The 21,687-nt window shown below is 38.3% G+C and overlaps 1 protein-coding gene across 8 annotated transcripts; it reads right to left on the bottom strand.

The window, feature by feature from the left end:
* Positions 1–534: 534 nt before the first annotated feature.
* si:zfos-943e10.1 (GRAM domain-containing protein 2B) lies at positions 535–18,040 on the bottom strand. Of its 8 annotated transcripts, none has more exons than XM_061738501.1 (13): positions 17,832–18,040; positions 6,831–7,004; positions 5,564–5,627; positions 5,353–5,425; positions 5,158–5,261; positions 4,960–5,058; positions 4,756–4,827; positions 4,450–4,518; positions 4,255–4,354; positions 3,925–4,014; positions 3,586–3,685; positions 3,122–3,225; positions 535–2,676 (listed from the first exon to the last, which is right to left on the bottom strand). In XM_061738501.1, the coding sequence occupies exons 1-13, from the start codon at positions 17,921–17,923 to the stop codon at positions 2,648–2,650; spliced, it is 1,170 nt and encodes a 389-aa protein (XP_061594485.1). In that variant the 5' UTR covers positions 17,924–18,040; the 3' UTR covers positions 535–2,647. The 8 variants fall into 8 exon arrangements, with proteins under 8 accessions (XP_061594485.1, XP_061594483.1, XP_061594486.1 ...); XM_061738499.1 differs by having other exon boundaries at positions 6,831–7,007; XM_061738502.1 differs by having other exon boundaries at positions 6,846–7,007; positions 17,832–18,039.
* Between the last annotated feature and the right edge of the window lie 3,647 nt (positions 18,041–21,687).

Raw genomic sequence — 21,687 nt, forward strand, 5'->3', positions numbered from 1 at the left:
ATTTGTCATCTTACCTACAAACTCTGGGATTTTTGTTTTGTGGCCATAAATATTTCATAATCTTTTTAGATATAGAACAAAATGAGTACAACTGAACTCTATCTCAGTACAGTTTTTGTGCTCCAAATTCTCCACTAGATGGTGCTCCTGAGTTTTGAAAAAGTGACAGGATATGTCTTCAGCCATCGAGTACGTTTAAACGTGGTGTATCGTTCTGAACATAAATTAATGTTCTGATTTCAGCACATCTAACATGTTATGATTCTGACCATTTGTAAAAACTGGCACAATGGTTTTTTTTGTTTTTTTTCTATTAAGACTGGATTAACAGCCAGTTTACCCCCAAAAGCCAGCAGAAAGAATAATCAAGAGTTATAAAGACCAGTTTTGGTTGAATTTACAATTTCAACATGCCAAAAGACCTTCAGACACATCTGGATCTTCATAGAGAAAGCTGACGACATAAACTTTACTTTGACCAGTGTCGACACATCTGGAGCAGGAATAATAAAGAGCAAAGACACATTCCATGATTTATTCGAAATATTTTATTTTGAACAAAAAGCAAAGCCATCTCACAGAGACTACTTTGACTTACACAGAATGCAAATAAATATATATAGGACCATAGTTGAATTAAGGACATTAACAACTGGTAAAAAATTATTTACAACACTGAATAGTGCAAAATCACACAAATGCTGTCCTCATCCAGAGTCTTGAAGTGAGTCGTATGAGAACAGTGGCTGTGTGTGCTGCCCCCTGCTGGGGGATTATAATAACTGAGTACTGTGTATGGCATGGCAAAAACCTTTCAAGATTATAAATGACTCCCCTGGATGAAGCAAAAGCTGACTCACTTACTACACTTCATCTGAAGGACTTTATAACAGGAAATGTTGAGATGTGGTACAGATATGAGTCTTTAGGTCAGTTTAAAATTGATCAAAACAGGGGAAGAACAGATAAAGCAAGCATTCTGAAAAGCTGACAGAGTGTATGAATGTCTCCCTTGAGAGGGTTCACATAAAAACCACCAAAGAGGTGCAAAATGTGAAATGCATCATGGGCACTCAACTTTGAATTGACATGCTGGTCCACCTAAAACCACATGGCAGATAGTGCCCACCACCCCTGAGTGAAAACAATTATAAAAATAAAATAAAATAAAATCTTAGCACCAGATACCACAGAATGCCAGCTTTGCCATTTCTTCTCAATCCAAACCAGGTGTCTTGGATTGTGACAGGCACAACACATTTTTTTTAAAGTGCGCTCGCTCTCTTGAGCCGTTCCTTTCACTCACTCCGTTTTTCTTTATATTTGCACAACTTCTTCCCCACAAACATCAAGCTCCACTTAAAACTGCACACAAACATAAGTTATTATTTTTTTCCCATGCATAACAAATTGTTGCATATTGAAAGTTATTTTTGGACCACGTTTCACTTTTGAAAACTTGGACCGTGCAGCAAGTTTTTCAAACTCCCCCCCGTGACAAGCGCAACAATGGATATACAGTATCAGCCGAGTCTCAACAACTGCAGACATGCATTTGAAATACAATGTTGGTGCTACTTTTAGAAATAACCAGACAATCTAGAAATGCTGCTTAGTCCTCGAGAGGTTTGCACTTCTTCCTGGTAGACGGCACATTAAAAGCAGACAAGTTTTAAATCCACTCCTGAAGACCAAAGTCATGGAACAGTTAATAAAAACACATTTGTGCCTCCGAGACAACATCCTCATATCCTATTGCACAGATCGGTGCACTGATGATGCGATTACCCAGTAGAGCCTGATGGAAAAGTAACCTCTGAGCATTGATCATTTACCAGTTTTAAATCATGCCAAAGAGAAAACTAATACTGCAATCATTACTGATTGGAGAAAGAGAGAAAGGATTAAGACCATCAGGAAAGTATAGAGCCTCCGTGGGCTGATCTGCACTTGAGATTTCTGTCATCACTTCAACCCATACCCGATTAGATAGACAACACCCACCTGAAGTACCCACAATTAGCAGAATATAAAGATGGAGACAAGACTGACTATACAGCTTAAAGATGGAGATGGAGGGTTAAATAAGTGATAGAAAAGTCTTTTGTGTGCACTCATGCAAAAGATGTGCACAGTGTGCATCTTTGGCTATGCATAGCACTACGTCTCCAGTGTTGAGGTGCAGTAACACACACTACAGCAGGCTAATGCTGACTGGTATAGCCCTCTTTAGACTGCATGCTCAGGGAGATGAGGGGGGGGGGGAAATGGGCAACAAGTTCAAAGATGTGGAACAGTTTCTGAAAACAGAGTGCCCACCAGCTTGGCTAATGCGGCACCTGACTGAGTTTGAGCCATTGGCTTTGGTTTACAACAGACACACTGCAACCAGGCAGTGTGAGAATACATTTGGCTTAGCTCTGCGTGACTGAGCCGCGGCGTGATCTTTTGTTTACTGCACGAGGAGGAAATATAGCCCTTCAAGTCAACACCTCTAAAATTGCACAGGTTGGCCACTCTCCCTCTACGCAGCAGCACGGGCCACGTTGGAAGCAGAGGCTGAGAACGTCATAGATCAACTTCTGGGTTCTGTTGAAAAGAGGCTGACTTTATCTTCCAATCATCAGTCGACCATTCTCTCCTTCCGTCATTGAGTGTTATGTTCCTTTGTGATACCTGTGACAACAGAAGAAAGCAGTTATTAAAAGCATACCATTCTCAGACACTCACACCACTTAAGGCATTCAGTTAAAACAGTGAAGCTGCACCCATGATGGGAATTCATTTTTCCATTTCCCTGAAATGCAATCACAGGTCTCAATAAATAGTGTAAGTCTTATGGAAATATTCCTATAAGAAGAGGCCACAAAACCAGTCTTATAGACACAAATATATTCCCATTTAGGACTCACTGTAAACAGTAGTTTTAGTATTAACAGTAACATGTTGTTGTTTTTAAAAAATTTAAAAAAAGGTTTGTTGGAGAATAAAAAAATACCAACTAGTCTAGTGTTTACTAGATAAAAAGTCAATGAAATGGGGGATAGTTGTGAAAATAAATAATCAACCTGTGAGCACAGAATAACGAGGGCTGAAATGAAAAGAGAAACATCTTACTCACTCTGTAAGCTGAACTCAGGCAGCGCACCGAGGGACGTAAGCTGTTCTTCCAGTGCCACGATACGCAGACCGATGTAGCCCGAAGACAGCAGCAGCAGCACAACCCTGCACAGACACACACACACACACATTATTACAGGGCAGCAGCTGTGTTCAGGCAGTTGTTCTAAAATGACGGCATGGCCAATAAATAATGTATACAATGCAGACATGCAGAGAAAGAATCACCAGAATAAAATGATGCAGGCAAACTTCCAATAAGTGGACAAGATCTATTTTTGTTACTGTGATAAGACTCTTCAAGTTGATCCGGTTTGTAATGGAGACATTTCTCAGCCTTTTCTTTACAGACTGCTACTTGTGAGTGAGAAGCAGAGACTAGCTCACAGGAAGTCGAAGCCTTGGATTAAAGGGAGTTGGGAGGGAGCAGAGAAAGACGATCAAGACAAAGGAAGCAGTGCTTACAGAATCAAGTAAATGAAGAGGAGAGTGTTGAGGGTGCTGGCTTCTCTCTGAACCAGCAGAGATTTAGCCTTTTCAGTCACATTCCAGACCCAGGACACACCTGAGGGAGAAAGACATGTAAAAATGAATAAACAAACAAAATAAACAAATGTGCTCAGTTTTAAAATCATGTGAAGATTTAAAAACACGTGTCCCACTAAAAATCTGAATATTGCAGCATATTAAGTCTCCAAATAACAAGCACCCGTCTTCTACCTTAATTTTAGCTGGGTAAAGTTGTAAAGGATAAGACACGGTTTGAAATAAAAATAAAATACAATCTATACATGTGTGTATTACCTGACTCTGAGAGCTCTTCAGAGGATGAACTATCACTTTCTTGCATGTGCAGGCTTCTGAAAGTTGGATTATTTCCATTAGGCACTGCTTCTACAGAAAAAAAAAGTACAAATGATTAAGAAAAACATTTGACATTTCTGTTTAACCTTGAACTTCCCAACTGCCTACTTATTTCAACATTACTTTATGCACACGGCATGACAAACAGCAAAATCATGGCACACATGTCTCCATTTTACATAAATACTCCAGGTACACATAATGTTTACTATATAAACTCTGTTGTTTGGAAGGTAAACACAACGTCACAGCATGGCATCAAATTCTCACCTCTGTTGGGTCCCTGCACAGATTGGTCTTGTAAAGATTGAGTTTCAGAGCCATCCAACTGGTCGAAGCTATCGTCCAAACTGGATAGGCTGGAGTTCTGCTGGTGGGAGACATAAAAGGACCAGTGCTTTAGAGACGAGGAGTCTAAAAGTGCTCTTAAAAACTACTCACTTGACTAAGGGAAAGGTTTCTTACCACAACTTTATTCTTGTCAAAGCTGTTTTCGCCTGAGGAGAAGAGAGGGCTGCTGTTTGTGCTGACATCCTGTAACAAATAAATATGGAGGCTCATAAACAAAGCTGCCTCGTGGCCAAATTAAAGAGTTGTACATTTTGTGATGAGAAAATGCACTTCTACAGTTTGACAAGACAAATGTTCATCAACACTAATGCATTAGTGTAAATATCTTTAAAGTTGCTTCCTTTTACTTTATTTTAATTTAAGCTATGCAACACTTGTGATTTCAGGTGCAGTTTGTAATGTTTGCTATGAACCACTCACCTCCATGTGAGGACAGAGAGAGCACAGAAGCTTGTAACATGATTGTCTGTTTCGCAGCGACACAAAGAGGTGCTGCACAATGGGACAGAATAAAAGAAATTCAGGAATATTAGTCTTAAAGCAAGCAACCCTAAAAACGCAACATCCCATCATTTAATCGAGTGATATCTACAGAGATTGTAGAGTTAAAGCTGATAAACTGACCTTGTCTCCTTCTGTGGTACGAATTGACAAGGCATTAGGGACAAGCAAAGCTGTGTTCTGCTTCTTCACTAAGTGAATGGATGAAACTGGAATCACTACCTGCAAAAGCAAATCACAGCACAAATGCTCAGACTTAGAAATCTGTGCGTCAGACAACAGTTAAAAAGATTCCAGGGGACAGCTTGCGTCCTTCCCTACCTTCGTGTCCTTCAGCAGAACTGAGGAATAGAAACAGACGTTGGTGTCAGTGACGTAGAGCCGACCATGGTAGGGCACTTCCTTCTGCATGGCGCAGATATATGCTGGGAAGGGAGAGAACAAGCGTTTCCATTTTAATACAGATCAATTAATTTCATCTGAATTGGCTAGTGTTGTTTGCTTCCATTTACCCACCATGTATTAAATCTTCATTCTCAGGAATGTTTGGAAATAACTTGTGGAATGTCTTGTTGTGCTTTGTGAAACTCTTTAAAAAAAAGAAAAATAGAAAGAAAAAAAAAAGGATCAAGATTAAATTTTTTAAGAACAAAAACACTCTTCATGCCCTTTAAAGTAACACACGAGGTTTACTGATAAGTGGATAAATTAAGTCTGGTGGACTTACAGTTTGTGTGCCGCTGCCCTCCGTCTTTTCAACACCTCTGGGGTCCACATCAAAAGTCTGGGACCTGCAAAGACAAAGAGTTCGCTCAGTCAGTTTAAAAGAAATCTGCTTCCGAAAAGACTTCATTAATGTGGTAAGATGGACACACAACATGAATGTGCACTTTATTCCAATAATAGGCTGTGCAATTGTTTCCATGAGGCAAAATCTTTCACCAAGTCTGAGCAGAGACAGACACAAAAAAACCTGCCCCCAGTGTCATAACAAGTTAAACTTCAGAACTATGGAAAGAAAAATTAAATTCAAATATCTTAAAAACAGTGGAGCCTACAATGGCATAGCACGGTCAATCTCACACGAGCAAAAGGATTTCATATTTGTTCTGCAGTGACGTTAGTAAGCTTATAACTGCTTTCCAGTCAGGTGTGTGTCACAACTGATACGGTGGCTCTGATACAAATTTTATTGAACAATAAAACTCCTGTGTTTAGAAGGTCAACGTCAGTTTGGAGGGAAAGATAAAAAACAAAATATGGAATGGGAAGAATTTCAATATGGTGAGAAAGAAAATAAATCTTTATCTTAGTCTGATTCTTTTCTAAGCTTATAATGATTGAGAAAGGTCACTTTCACACGGGATAAAATGATTCGCTTTTCTTTTTGTAGTCACATTTTGTCTGACTAGTGGACTTTTGCTGCCGCGGGGAGCAAAAAGCTGCTGTAGTCTGGGGTAAACGTGATGGCTGTGCTTCGTTATCTCATTTCAATTCAGAATGAAGTAAATCTTTATCTCTAGATTTCATCTTTAGTTCAATGAGACTAGATGTAGGTCTAGATTTGCATCACGTGAGAACTCAGCCAGCTTACAAGTGTTAAAAGTGCAGTTGTGTGTGTGTGTGTGTGTGTGTGTGTGTGTGTGTGTGTGTGTGTGTGTGTGTGTGTGTGTGTGTGTGTGTGTGTGTGTGTGTGTGTGTCACAAGTGAACAACAGCTGACAGTTGCTCAGGTCTTGTGATGCGAGACATGAATAGCTGCAGGTCTCCACAACAATGTGATTTTCAGCATTCAAAGACAGCAAAAGTCTTTGTTACATTAAGATTTGAAGAGATACAGGTACAAATAAATAAAGAAATATATAGGTTGTCGTTTGCAGTCAATAATTCATATCAACATGACTAGTAAATTTAATTTTACAGTCTGAAATGAAGGTGATTTTGTCACATTTTGTGATTTTAACAGAATTTCAACAGTTTCCCCATGAAACCCACCTGACAGACACTTGCCTGGTCAGAGTTTTGTGCGACTGCTGGATCTCAAGCTGGGCTGTGTCTAGACTCAAAGCTTTCCTCGTCTCCGCCTTCTTGATGCTACCATTGCTCAGGCTGCTCCTGCTTTTCTTCACTTTGGCTGGCAGACCGCCACCACTGCCGTCGACTGGGTAACTGCTAGGGAGAAAAGGAAAAAAAAAAAGAAGGACAGATTTAGCTTCATGCTAAATATTCAGCAAAGTACTTGTATATACACGCTCAGTGTGCACATTCAATGCTTCTTGGGAAGAAAGGCTGCAGCATGATGCTTGAAATTTCCCCCTAATGCCTGCTCACACAGAGTCACAAAGAACCATTTGATAAATTACAAAGCCCTTGTACCCAAATCAATTCAAAAATAGAACTGTGGTCTACTAGAGCTGTTTCAAAGGAAGCTCCCCACTTTACTGCAGATAAATCATAACAGACCTGAGAATGCTGTTTGATACAAAAACAAAAATGAAAGAATGAAGTGCTACCAAAAAGCCCTGAAATATTACCTCTGCAAAAACAGCCGTCGCCTCTAAAATCTTGCTTTAACGAAGACCATAATTAAAGGCTCGGCATTTTAACCAGCATATAGTTAGTGTTTTGCCAACTATGTGCCATTTTGCTATCTAATCATTTACTGTATATATTCAACAAGATTACTCACAATTAAAGTTTGTAAGGATGGGATTTATTTGACAAACAATGGACTCGCCTTTATGATGTCCTGGAAATGATTTCCCTCCAAATGAAAATTTTTATAGACACATATTGCATCAATAGTCAAACTGCACAAATCCATCTCATGTCTCCTTTACAAGCTGCTGCAAGTAGGTTATACAACTGTCAATCATATGCAAACATGTCACTTCAATAAAGTAAAAACATGAAGGCCATAACAATGAAGACTGCAGTACTCATTACGTGTTCTTCAAAGGCCTTGGCCTGTCCTTGACCGGGAAAAAAAAAGAAGCAACAACTCACTGAAAGGACACTGATTCAACTGAATGATAATATGAATTCAAATCCAATCCAGTGGCTAGACGTTACACAATGTCTGAATGAACATCTCTGGCAAAACAACTAAACTATATAAGAGCAAACAACAATTTTAAAAGTTCAAAACAACCATGACTTCTTACCTGCCAATCTTAAACCGCTTTGATGAACGAAAACTCATATACCTACTGACTGTAGGCATTTCCTGCTCTTACAGAAAAGGGGGAAAAAAAGGTTTCTTAATAGCTTTTATAATCTAAATGTTCTGGCCTTTAAAAAGAAAAAAAAGAGGAGCTCAAGACAAAGATAATGCGCTCCCCCCCAAAAAAGATTTAGTCCTCCTCGTTCTAAATGCGTAGTTTAAAACCAGTTAACATGACAATAAAAAGTAAGAATAATTCCTTTCCACATCCTGCCAGAAAAGCCGCTGCTGTATTGCTCTATGAATGTGCCAGTAACGAGGAAGCCAGTTTGTTCTGAGAGTGGTGTGACTCTCCGTATTTGCTGACGTCAAGCCCAGCCACTCCCCCCCCCCAAACCAAATAAGCATGAAAAAGGCCAGCCAATACACAGCCCGCCTGCCCCCTCCTTCTCTTACACAAACACAGAGTGGAGAGCAACACAGGCACCAGCATGTTAAGAACCCGGCTGATTCCACCAAATGCTCAGCCATGATTGTAATGAAGACACAAGAAAAATCATCAGAAATTACTTTCTTCAGATGACTCAGAAATCTAAGACTTTGTTAAAATCAATTAAATATTTACAAAATGGTCCATTCCTTATGGAGGAACACTATTAAAATAAAAATTTACAACAACTGAACATTGAAATAAAAAAAAGAACTAAACTATATTTCACTTGTTTCCTGATGAAGTGTTTTTCCATTTCACTCTGCTAGTAACACCTGTTTTGCAAGTCTCATTGGCACGTGATTAATTTGAGATAAGTGGTGGTGGTGGAGAGGTTTGATGTGGGACTTCAGCCTCTAATTAGTTCTGAAATGCAAATCAATCCATTGTTTTCTTTTATTTGTAATAGGTGAAAAAAACTGCAAGTGTTAAACATAAAATCATGTCACCGTTTTCAGTTAAGACAATGATGAAATATATTTGCACAATTTTTTTAACGTATTGCTATTGAGCAAGCAAAGACACTTGTTCAAACTTGTAGCTTGGTTTTTATTATTTTGGTATGGATGAAAGCATATAAAGCCAGCTTTTTTAATATAAATCAAACCAATAGATGCCTAATAAAAAAGATGTAAGGCCTGATTGGAAGGCTTCTTAAGATGTATATTTTAATGTTGGAACTTGTATTTTTCCTGAAGTAGTGAGGTATATCGGGATAAATGTGCTCACTGGACTGGAGTACATGCAGTAGTTTTACTTAAACCAGACAAGACCTGTTAAGGAACTCTGAAATTATCAAAATTGAGTCAATAACAGCAAGAGGTCCTTCCTTACACAATCAATAAAAATATGCTGCATGTAAAGGGTGGCTCTGACATGTTACTGTACAACATTGAGAGAACAAGTTGGCTTGGGGAAGGAAGGAAAAAAAGAAGAAAATGTTTAATAATCTGTGCTTAACTATTGGCCAGGTGCATATGATTAAATATGCTCACCTGACCCAGCTCCCACCTGGCTCCCAAGAGCCAGAGCAGCGTATGTGGTATTAAAACTAAAAACAACTGCTCTTCTCTTACTTCCTCTTTCAATAAAACAGGTCTAACTGTAACCATAAACCCATCCTTTAAACATGCAAGAAACCTCAACCAAGTCCACGTTTCATCGGAATTTCTTCTTTACTTACAAAACACTCATTTACTTTCATAGGCGCAACTGGTATACCTAATACAATGATGATGAATATACATAAGATAATTTTTAAATTTAGATATTTAGAATTTTAGTTTTGAATTTTCAGATTATTTCACTGACAGATGATAGGATAAACATGGTCTATATCTGCACAATTCTGTCTTATGTTTGTCAAAACAACTAGGTTAGCCAGTGTGTAAAATTCTCCTCTAATAATTGCACAATTACTGTGCTGCTATAACACGGACACCAAGGCTAACAAAACCATACAAGGACCCAATTATCTAATATCCAATGGTGAACTATTGCATGATGTGCTTTCATGTCAAGGAAACGTTTATGAGGCCAGGAGTCTATAAAAGTGATCAAGGTCAAAATCATCAACGGTGGCCTGTTAGTAGTGAATGAGGAAATTAAAAACAAACAGAAATGATCTGATGATAGCAGTATGGAATAAAACCTTTTGAACTTTTGACTCAGCTTGCACAACAGTGGAGTCTCTTAAATTGCTGATTTGCATGTACAAAACAGGAGGCAGCCGGTAAGGGGTGTGGATTGTTCACACTCAGAACTTAACCTCTTACCTACTTCTCTCTTCAAGTGCTATGAAACACCATAGAGCTATAGTCAGTTTAAAACTAGGCCAGGGTTATAATAGTTTTGAATTTTTCATTTTAGTTTAGTTTTATTTCGTTTTGACTTTTTCTCCTTCAATTCAGTTAGTTTTAATTCGTTTTTAGTGTGGGTTTGCTAGTTTTTATATTTTCAAAAATGCTTAGTTTTAGTTTAGTTTTTATTAGTTTTAGTTTTAGTTTTAGTTTTGGCGTTCAGGTGCCGTAGCTGCCAGTTGGAGAGAAACGGCCAGAGCGGAATAAATTGATCATATTCTCATATTGACAGGGACGAAAACGGAGGAAATTATATCTATAATTTCAGTTTGTTTTAGTTAGTTTTCTAAACATGCAATATAGTTTCAGTTAGTTATCGTTTTTCTCTTTTAATTTTCGTTTTTATTTAGTTCAGTTAACAAAATTGTTTTTTCAATTTTAGTTTTCGTTAGTTTTCGTGAACGATAATAACTCTGAACTAGGCTTAAAAACACAAACATATTAAATCATCTGAGACTGACGATTGCAGATGTGAACAAGAAGTTTGTTTCTATCTAAAGTATGATTTGTCCCGTGTTTACAGCTTAAAAGCAGCCTCACATGGTGTAATTTTCTGTGACTAAGATTAGTGAAAAAACATGACAAATATTAGTACACTTCTTTTATCTTCATTTGTTCTGTACCAAGATCAATACATTCCTTATGGAGTCACAGATGTCAGCATACCACCAAGATATGCTCGCAAGTTTTCCATGGATTTACAAATGCTTACTGGGTGACCACAAAAAAAAAAGCAAGCTTTCATACATGTTTGTGTCAACGTTATGACATAATGAAAGAAACTGAAAACTCGACCGAAGGGGTTAGTGGAAAATGCATGCTCTTTTTTCATTTATCAACCCAATATGGCTTGTCTGACGGTTTAAGAAGTGCTGGCTGATATTAGAAACTCAGATGTTACTTCGACATACCTTCCTTGATCCATAGCCTGAGCCAAAGTATCCTGTTGATCCACAAAGTCTTTCCTTGTCTGCAGGACCAAGTAAAGTTTCCCTTCTCTTCTTCCACAATCCTAAGAGACTTGTTGCCACCCCTGGGAAAAGTCAGCTGAATGACCGTCTGACGGCACCCTTCGCACTTAAACCCAACTCAGTTGGGAGTAAAGGTCTTTTTTACTGCCAGTAAAGAAAGCATCAAAGAGCATACCATAAAGATAAAGCCACAGCCAGATAGATATACATAGCAGTGCCAAATAAAGAAGGGCAAAGCAAAAGGAGACCTATTCACTTTTAAAAAACACCAAACGTGCCTTTTGTCCTTTTCTGATAAAGCATCTGTGTCATGTTGTCGTGGAAACAGTTCACAGCGTGAGGTAGCTGGTGGAAGTGTGGGGGTTGATGCAAACACTGGAAAGCCATTCTCAACCCTGAACCAGATTATAATACCCTTTTCTCATTAACACACAGGGGATGACTTTAAAAGGAGGACAGTATACACGACAATAGTAGGTATATTCATTGTGAATTAATTAATTAGATGAGTAAAATTAGTTAAAAGGAGTGCAAACATTCACATATCTCAGCATTAACTCCTTATCAGTAGATTTTCCCATACTCATGAGACCACCATTTTTAAAATAGAGTTTAAAAAAGAATAGACTTATCTAAGAAAAATGATCAAATATCCGTCCTCTCAGAGCCAATGACCCTATAAATATTTGTCCTGGTTAGAAATACTAAAATTGTGACCATTGATCTGCTCTCTGTCAATTGGTATTCATGGATAAATTAATGGGTCACAGTTTTAGTCACACTTTATTATTATTTATTAACTGACTAACTGACTAAATATTTATTTATTTTTTGTTATTTTGTTGTTTTTTTTTCCTTACTTTCTTTTCTCTTTTTCTTTTCTTTTAATTTTATTTAATTTTTATAGTTTATATATGATATTGTGAGGAAGGGACAGGACTAAATAAGCGTTCTGCTTCCTCCTGTTCCCTCTCGAACACATTGTTTTGCTGTGTGTTTTATTTTTGAATGAGACTGTTAAATTGTTTTGCTTTTATTTTTTTTTATTCTGATGCTTTTAATTTGATTGGGTTTTGTTGTGTTCGAGACAAAGCCAATAAATAAAAAAAATAAAAATAAATAAAATAAAACCTTCCCCAATCATAAAAGTAAGGAAAGATGCCCCAGCATTAGTCAGATGTCACTTGACATTATACAGTAGTCACTATTTGAAGTGGATTCAAAACCGCCTTGCATGTTATTTAAGGATTTTAAATATATCCATTATTTTCTTAGGACAATTTCGATGACATGTTTTGGCCCACTTCAAATGCTGACTACTGTATTTACAACATAATTGCCCTAAAGTAAAGCAATATTTCAACATGTCTAAATGCATACAATACACTGTGATGTCATTCTAACGTCAATTTTCCCACACGTCCACCCTGGCTCTGTCACTCCAGGTTATCTACAGATAAGACTTTAGGATGCTCATGATGATGTGCAAAGTCATTTAGATATCCCGGAAAAGGCTTTTATGCCCACAATAATCTTCCAATCATTAATTACATTCAGCAAATTTACTATACAAAGTGTCTTTAACAGGACTACATATATTTAAAAACTTTAAAATCTTGATTCAAAAAGGGGGCAAATGTCAAAACTACCCAGAACAGGACATTCCAGTCAGCAAAAGAACTCCTTAAGGGAAAAAAGATCCAACGCATTCACTTTCTGTCCCAAGATATGAGAGATGATCCCCAGAGTCTCTCTACAGTCAGCCACGTCAGCTGGTCCGCAGCTGTAGCACCCTTAAGGCAAAATTTTTTCTATGCCGAACACCCTCCCACAACCGGCGCTGCTGCTTGAACAACGTGAGGCCCGGGTTTCCGTGTGAGGCTTGCAAAAGTCTGAGGAAGAGCAAAGCCACGTGGTATGATAGCACCATATTTTGGACAGCCAAAGATTTTTTTTCCCCTCCCTTCAATTTTTGGCCACATGACCTACTGATTCCCTTCATTTAAATTCATTTGTTCCACAGAAATGCAGCTGAGCAATTTAGACATGAAGGGTTTCATAACTTCAGAGCCAACCACATTACACAGTCCACATCCGTGATAATCTGGAGCGCAAAAACAAAAGTGAAATTGTTCAATAGAGCTGCTGTGTGTACTGAAAATAAAAAGAGACAAAAGGCACATTTCCACTAGTGGAAGTTCTGTGTAGATTTCTCAGGGATAGATTGTTGGCGTGCATCTCCATTACCAGGAAACAGCTAATCAGTTCAGGTCTTGTTGGCATATCGCGCCAATGTAGATGTCTGGCGGGGGGTTTCTTTTAATCTCAATCATTACAACCACGTCTGTGTTTAAAAAAAATTAAAAAAATTCAAGTGGCATCCATTGTTTACATTTTCCTCCCTCTTTATTATTTTGCTTCATTCTTCTTTTTTTTTTTCCTCTTTGTATGCTGCTGGCTGTTCTCAAATAGCAAAAAATGTACATTACCACCACCCTGTGGTCAGTTTTGTTATTTGTTCAGTCAAAGTTTGAGTGGCGCTACAGTGCAATGGAGAGACGCTGGTTGCAGGGGCTGAGAAAACAGTCCGCCCTGAGGTTCCTGTCTGGCGGGTTTACCGTGCACTCCTGCTAGTGGAAACACGTCTATAGACAACCCAAACCTGCCTTTGGGTTAAGCTCAAAAAGAAAAGTTATTGTCTCGATGTGTATATAGACGAATATCGACTTATATAAAGCATTAAAAATGCACTGCAGGGAGTGAAAAGTAAAAGTCTGTGGTGTCCTGCAGGGCTCCACAGCAGGGAGCAGTTTGTGTGCACGTGTGTTTATCAAGTGGAACAGAGAATGCGCCTGTGCTCATGTGTTACCAAATAAGAGTGTGTGCTTTGGAGTGGGAGGTCATGTGGCCTTTTGCACAAAGCATCCCGTACAAACTGGATACAGACAGGTTTTTCTTCAAGGTTACTCCCCCTTCATTGGCTGAACATGTGTACAGTGGGGTCTGGAATAAACAACTAGATTTTAAAAATAATTACATAGAAAAGTAGTCTGTAGCACTCTACACTACATTTATATAATAAAAACAACATGACAATACTTATTTTTGACCTTACTTCCACTTCACATTTAAACAAATGCAACTAACCATATTGAAATTAGTATTCAATATTCAAATCAATTAAAAAGGCTGCAAACAAATTTACTCCGGCTACATCAGAGTAAAGTGGCGTTTCAGCCACCGACTAGTATCAAAAAACACTATTCCACTTGAGTGAAAGCGCTGACAGGTTCCCTAAAGACAAACAATAGAAATGTTTACTTTATGTGTGTACAAAAGTTGTACACACAACTCCATCCAGTCATAGGGTTAGGGCCATAACTGCAGCAGCTAGGGGTGCAGCGATTAGCCGACGACGTCACAAAAGTCGATAACAAAAACAGTCATAGACAAATCTATTTGTCAACAAAAAATAATTAACAGAATGAGGCATCTTCTACCAGCTAAATAAGAGCCATTTAATAATTATGAGATTCATAATCCGATTAGTCAACTAATCGTTTCAATAGTTTATGACTAATCTACTATCAGAATAGTCGTTAGTTGCAGCCCCAGTACCAACTACCCTCAATAGACACAAAAGGTGGAGAGATCATGGCATCTGCTTCCATAGAACTGGATTGGTACTTACACCACATTTATGACAAGAGAGGCAATGGTTAGAAGAAGTATTGTTACATTCAGCCACAAATCGTTCTATTAAAAAACAAAATAAATAAAACAAAATTTGATTATTTCACGAGAGATACTACAGCTTCCAATGAGCAGCTAAACCTTGTTGTTGAATTGCTCTATTAAAATAACCTCCCGTTCCCTAAACATACAACAGCTTCCAATGAGCACCTGAACATAAACAATTAATTGATTTTTAAATTATAGAATTATCAAAAATAGCTGACTTGCTCAATATTAAGGTCGGACAAATCAATTTCCTGCAGAGAAATGATCAAATCAAATAATATTCTGTTTTTAAAAGCCATGGAGATAAAAAAAAAAAACCCAAAAGAAAACAGTTTAATAACACCTTTAGATACGCGTAAATAAAGCTTTGAATGTCTGAAATTAGAGTGGCCTACGACATGAGCCTTAAGTGGAACTAACCAGGCCACTTTAAATGCCAAAAGGTGAAACAGCTAAGAGGAATATAGCTTTTATATTGTGTAGCAGACCCGTCATTAGCACTAGTCCAACAGAAGGAGCACATAACTTCAACAGTGACCAGATGGTTAGTCGGCAACCTTTCATTAAGACGTAAACAGTCCTACAAATGTGGTTTTAATCCTCTAACTTGGCTTCTCTCCCTCCGTCTGAAGAATATCATAATTTAAACCCATGCAGCTTTCTCAGCCCACAGCAGCAATGAAACTCTGCCCAGGGAGCATCTTCCTCAGCCAACAGGACGCCTGAGCAGCTGTTCCACCCAACCTATTCTAGGATCTTCCAGTTTCAGAGGTTTTGCAGCTATACCAGGTTTTTCTGTCACCAGAAAAATCTTTTTTTATTATTTTAATTTTAAAAATGCTACACAAATCTGTATACAAAGCAACTTAGAAGCACTTGGAAGCAGATGTTCAGTGTTAAGGCTACTTTTTTTTTGGCACAACTTAATTGAAATTTTAAAGGCAAGTCTGAAAAAATTAAATAAATATATATATATATATATATATATATATATATATATATATATATATATAACCAAGAACTTATAAAAAGGGGATGAAATGGCTTTGGACGGGTGTTGTATTTATATAAATAGAGTCTTAGCTCATTAAAGCTACAACAAGAGCACGTGTGTTGTGGAAACTGATAATCCCCCTCTACAGCATACCATATCGCAAACATACCATACCATGCTGATAACCTATGGGCCACTTCTGATTGGCTGGGGTCTTTCACTCCAGCAAATGGCTATCTATGGGTTGGAACATTAAAGGCAACGCTCAGGGGGACAGGGAGTACTAACGGTGAGATTCTGGGAGCATTCATTCAACACCATGCAACACCTGTGGTCAACTTATAAAGCCTAAAAATAGGCTGTCCTGAGAGAGCACATTTTCTCATCTAATGTTTGACAAGTGTGCACGTTTCCCATTGGGCCGAGGGAAACACAATACACTGTTGCATGTGAATGTTTAGAAAAGAGTATGTGTAAATGTATAAACGAGCCCTTGCAAAGCTTGGCAACTGTGTAACTCTGGATCAGCATGTTCTTGATGTTAATCCAATCCACATAGACACGTGCATGAAGATTTCTGAGAGGTAGACAAAGACAAAAAAAAAAAAAAAAAACAACCAAAAAACTGTTTGGATGAGGTATTTTTTACACAATTGTCCCATATATAATTTTGCTTGTTTAAACCAACCTGATTAAATACTCAGCTACACAACAAAAGCAGGAACAAGGAATTAAACCATCTACAATATGTATGTATGTATGTATGTACAATATGTATAATATAAGATGTGCAATATCTGCCAATCTACCTCACAACACTCCACCTGCTTTTTCTGCACCGTTTCTTCTTTCAACCAACTGTATATACTGATCATATTCTGTGATTATACATATTTTATATGTATTTTTTATATATTTTTATTTCTGACTTTTCAGTCTTTTTACCCCTCCCCTGCATGTGTGTGCTAAGTGTACTGCTGACAACAAAATAAGTGTCCCCACTGAGGGAGAAAATAAAGGATATCTTATCTTATCTTATGTATGCATGCATATAACTATAAATATATTGTATGCATGCCTGTATAACCATATATACAAGAATGGCATTATGACTGAAATAATTCCAGCAAATAATGTATATAATGAATTCAGTCCCAAGTAATAACATTAACTGCTGTAAAGCATCATTCTCAAACTTTAAAGTGTGTATATAGACACATCATCGGAGTCAGGTGCTTAGGTCACCAGATCAGTCACTGGTGAGGCTTAAGGCTGATTTATGGTCCCGCGTTAAACCAACGCAGAGCCTACGGCGTAAGGTACGCGGCGACGCGCACCGTACGCCGCGGGCTACGCCGTAGGCTACGCCGTAGGCTCTGCGTCGATTTAACTCATGCTTTAAGAAATGAGTCATGACGGATTTAACAGTGCTGCAAATGTACATTTCAATAATGCCCCAAATAACTACAATCATCTTGCAGGGGGGAAATGTGTTTTTCGTTTTTGAATTCAGTCCCCCCTAACATGAAACAATACTTGATAATAATGATTTAAACAGCAACCACATCCTCAGCCCAGCATGCTGGCGGCTAGCACCATCTCTCATATATTTCACATAAAACCACGACATTAAACTTGCCCCAAAGTGCTGGGTTTAATAGTGAATGACCCTTTTGAAATAAAAACAGCTAAACCTGATGGAACAGAGTTATCTGTTGCGGAGAAAGCCCGTTAGAGTGGGTGATGCTGGCCGGCAGATAGCGGCTCAGCTAACTCACCTCTCCTTCATGAAGTGCTTTATCCTCACGATCGCCTTCTCGTCGATCTTTCTGAGAAAGGTTTTCAACCTCTCTCTTTTATTTTCAAGCATTCTTTCCTCGGCCAGCGGCGGTCGGTTCGTGTAGAAACCACTCTCCACGCCAAACTCCACCGTTCTTGTTTTGGCTTTTGCCTTTTTTTTGTTGCCCCCCTTCTCACCTCATCCGTGGCTGATTAGGATAATGAGGGTAAATCGGACCAAGCTCCGACGACCAATCAGAAGCGGCGACGACCGGAGAAACGCGGTCATGTCAGATCGGTTATCCAATCAGAATGTGGTAGTCGGCGCTCCGAGGAACGCCCACTGCCTTATATGGTAATGGACGGAACGCCCACTACCTTATATGGTAATGGGCGTTCCTTAAAGCCGGGTAAGACCCATTTAATGGTGGATACAGTCTTTGCCGGTCTTAGTCTTTAATCAGTAATTTTCAAAGGTCACATGTGATGGATAACGGACGCCGTGGTTTAAAAACACTGATTATATAAACGCATATTATACCTCTAAATTTAATATCATAAAGGCAAACCGTGTCATATTGTCAGAAACACTTGGGTGGGGCTCTGCCTCTTGATGCTCAGCATATAGCGTTTGTCAGCATGCAGATAACCACGCATGCTCACTCACTCCTATGAGCAAATTTAGAATCACCAATGCATGCATGCATGCTTTGGAACTGAGAGAATAAAATAGCTAACAAACACAATCAAGCATGGGTATAACATGCATACATCTATGCACTTTCAGTGGTGAGGTAACAACCACCAGTCATAAAGTCATAATTAAATTTGATCTCATGACCCATAATGAGCAAGAAAAGCTGGGGACATGTTTTCCCATTCTAATGAGAAGAAGTAAAAATCCTTGACTCAGGAAAAAAGTCTTCTTTTGGCTTTTGTTGTAATGCCACATAGTGAAAAACATTAAATAAAAGGTAAAATCTCACTCTTCCTCCTGTTTGCAGAATAAAGTCCTCATCCACAATAAGCTACAATCAGCAGAACAAGGTCATAAGGCTAAACTTGTCTGTTAGCCTGTTCAAATTGTAATCACACTGGGGGACTGAATTTGTTTGTTTGTGACTGTCTTAAAAAGCAAAGCAAAATGTAGCAGGGTAGTGATAAGAGTTCAGTTTTACATAAATAGCACAGATCTGAGCAACTTGATACAGCAACTGACCTTGGGCAAGTTGGGCAAGTTGTTTGAGAGTTTCAGTAGTTGACCCTGAACTTGGCCTCAATAAAAAGGAAATATAAACACATAGAATATATATGTTGCTGTTTACTCGCTGACAAAATCAATGTGGTATCAGTTCCAGCTCATTACAACGCACACTTCTACTGATAGAGAGCTTGATAACACAACAATTCGGAGAAAGGCACACAAGGATTTGCTTTTTCTCTCTCTCTCTCCCCTCACCGGGCTGCTCAGGCACTGCCACGCCACCAGAAACAGAAGAGGCTGTGTGCTGACACATGACACAGCTAACACACCACCCTCACACATTCTGGCTTACACCAGCCAGTCCCTGGTCTTTCCCTCCATCCCCACTGCCAGAAAACAAGGCAGATACAGAGGAGGAAATCACGCTTCATGAGGAAGTGGAGTAGCTGTAGCGTAGGCAATGAACGCCTCTTTTTTCCTGCTGAATTATCAGTGTGGATGATGGATAATTAAGTGGGCAGATAGACTGATCACCACAAAAGCCCACTCTTCCAGCATGTCAGTTGGTTTGATGTAATTTGATTCATCACAGATTTACTTCGTAATATGAAGGTTACAGACTATTTTTCTGCCCTGTCCACAAGGATGTGTTTCATAAAGAGGCATTAGTAACAGCATTCTAACCTTTAACAACATTTCTATCACAGCAGCTCTGATGACATCATAGATAATATCAGAGCAACGCTGCTGATTATTAACGCCACTTAATTTACTGTGCGTCAAAGACTCAATACCTAGGTCAGAATATATCTTATTTCTGCATGTATTGGTGTGCGCATGCATCGTTGTGTAAAGGCATAGAATATATAAGATTAGGATAACAATTATTAAGTGATAATTTAGTTAGCAGCAGCAAATCATCAAACTTCAAAATGTTGAGTGGACGGAAAGATGTAAAACTGACATCAACATAGCTGACCAGCTCTAAGTTATTCACTGCGGACAACACATTTAGCTAATATTGACAGACTACGGTATTCAACTTAATTTTCTCCACCCTCTTGTCAATATTTGTAAGTAACTTTAACAATATAAAAAAAATAATGCACACACAATCTCTTCAGAGTCTCATATGGGGAAAATATTTAAGCTATGGTCATGCAATCAGTCAAAATGTAACTCACTTTCTTTTACTGGCTGTCATGAAATTCTTCTCTATTTCAGATTTGAAGGAGCGGCTTTCTTTTGTAATAAAGAATGTTTGCAGCCAAAGTTGTTCAAATGTTATATAAGTAAAAATATAAGCTCAAGCATACATCTGTTATAGCTGTTGATGTCACAGACTCCACACTACCAGAGACATCCGTAAACCACTTTGTTCTTTACGGACCAGTGAGAAATTTAGGCTACAATAGTTTATCTGATGTAAGTTGAGTTTAAACGAAACCTCTGAAATTGTATCATTAGTTTCCTATCTACATCATTTGTGTTGTCTTATATACTGTACTTTGCCTGTGCTAATCTGCAGTAAAAAAACAACAACATATGGATGATTTTTTCTGGAAGATAAGAATGAGGAAACACTTCAGGAAACCTTGTTATAGCCTAAAGGGCACATCTGCATGAAAAACCAGGGCAGTGACGCACACATAGCTATAGCCATGCACATTATATCGCAGGTGCAGAGAGTCGTGATTATAAAGCAGGATAAAGGAGAAGAACACAGATTGTACACTTTCTATACATCTGAATGCATTAAATTAACTTTTGATATACTGCACGATGATACACGTAAATATATATCTAATTCAAAAACACGGCATATGTTTAACAAATGGAGACATAGTATAAAAACTAGAAGTCTGGGAAAGGAGAAGTAAACTGGCATGTTTCAAAAACAGAGAGCACACTTTGCAAGATTATTTAACAATGTAGCACTATTCAAATGGAAAATGACTTGATCATCAATAATTTAAATCCTGCAGCTAAATCATCTGACTACTTTGTTTATGATATACCACATTTTCTTGTGGTGCTTTCTAAAAATAGAATATTTTCTTCTTTTAACTTGTCACATAGTGAAGCTTTAGAGCTAATGGTTCAAAGCATGTGCAATATGTTACACTGTTAAGAAAATGCCATGGGTAGGCATTGAAATGCACTGTAACATCATTTTTATCGTAGAAAGCTTTGGCAAGATTTTCCCGGTCCATACACCAACAGTTCAGTTAACAGTTAGACAAACCCCGCAAAGGCCTTGAGCATTGCTCTGCAACCCCTCTGTATCGGTGATTCGTGTAGGGTTATCACACTTATCATGGTGCTGCTGTCAGGATGGGAAGGCCGAAATATGTGAGACAATCTAAGGCGATGGCTTCTCTTGGCTGAGTTCATATTCTGTTGTTGCTCCTTTCGCTTTACTCCAGGTTGAAAAAGACAGAAGTCATAGTGAATAAAAGACCTACTGTGTGTTGGACTGGCTCTTCACCAACTATTTGTGTGGAATCTTTCCATCTGAAAGGAAGAAAGATAGCTTTCTGCATCCTGACATAAACACATTTATTTTTTGCATGGGATGAGCACATCACATGGCATGAACTGACAAATAACATGTCAAGACTATATTAGGTCCATGACAGAGTTAATTAAAA

This window comes from Cololabis saira, chromosome 13 (genome assembly GCF_033807715.1).
Source record: "Cololabis saira isolate AMF1-May2022 chromosome 13, fColSai1.1, whole genome shotgun sequence".
NCBI lineage: Eukaryota > Metazoa > Chordata > Actinopteri > Beloniformes > Belonidae > Cololabis > Cololabis saira.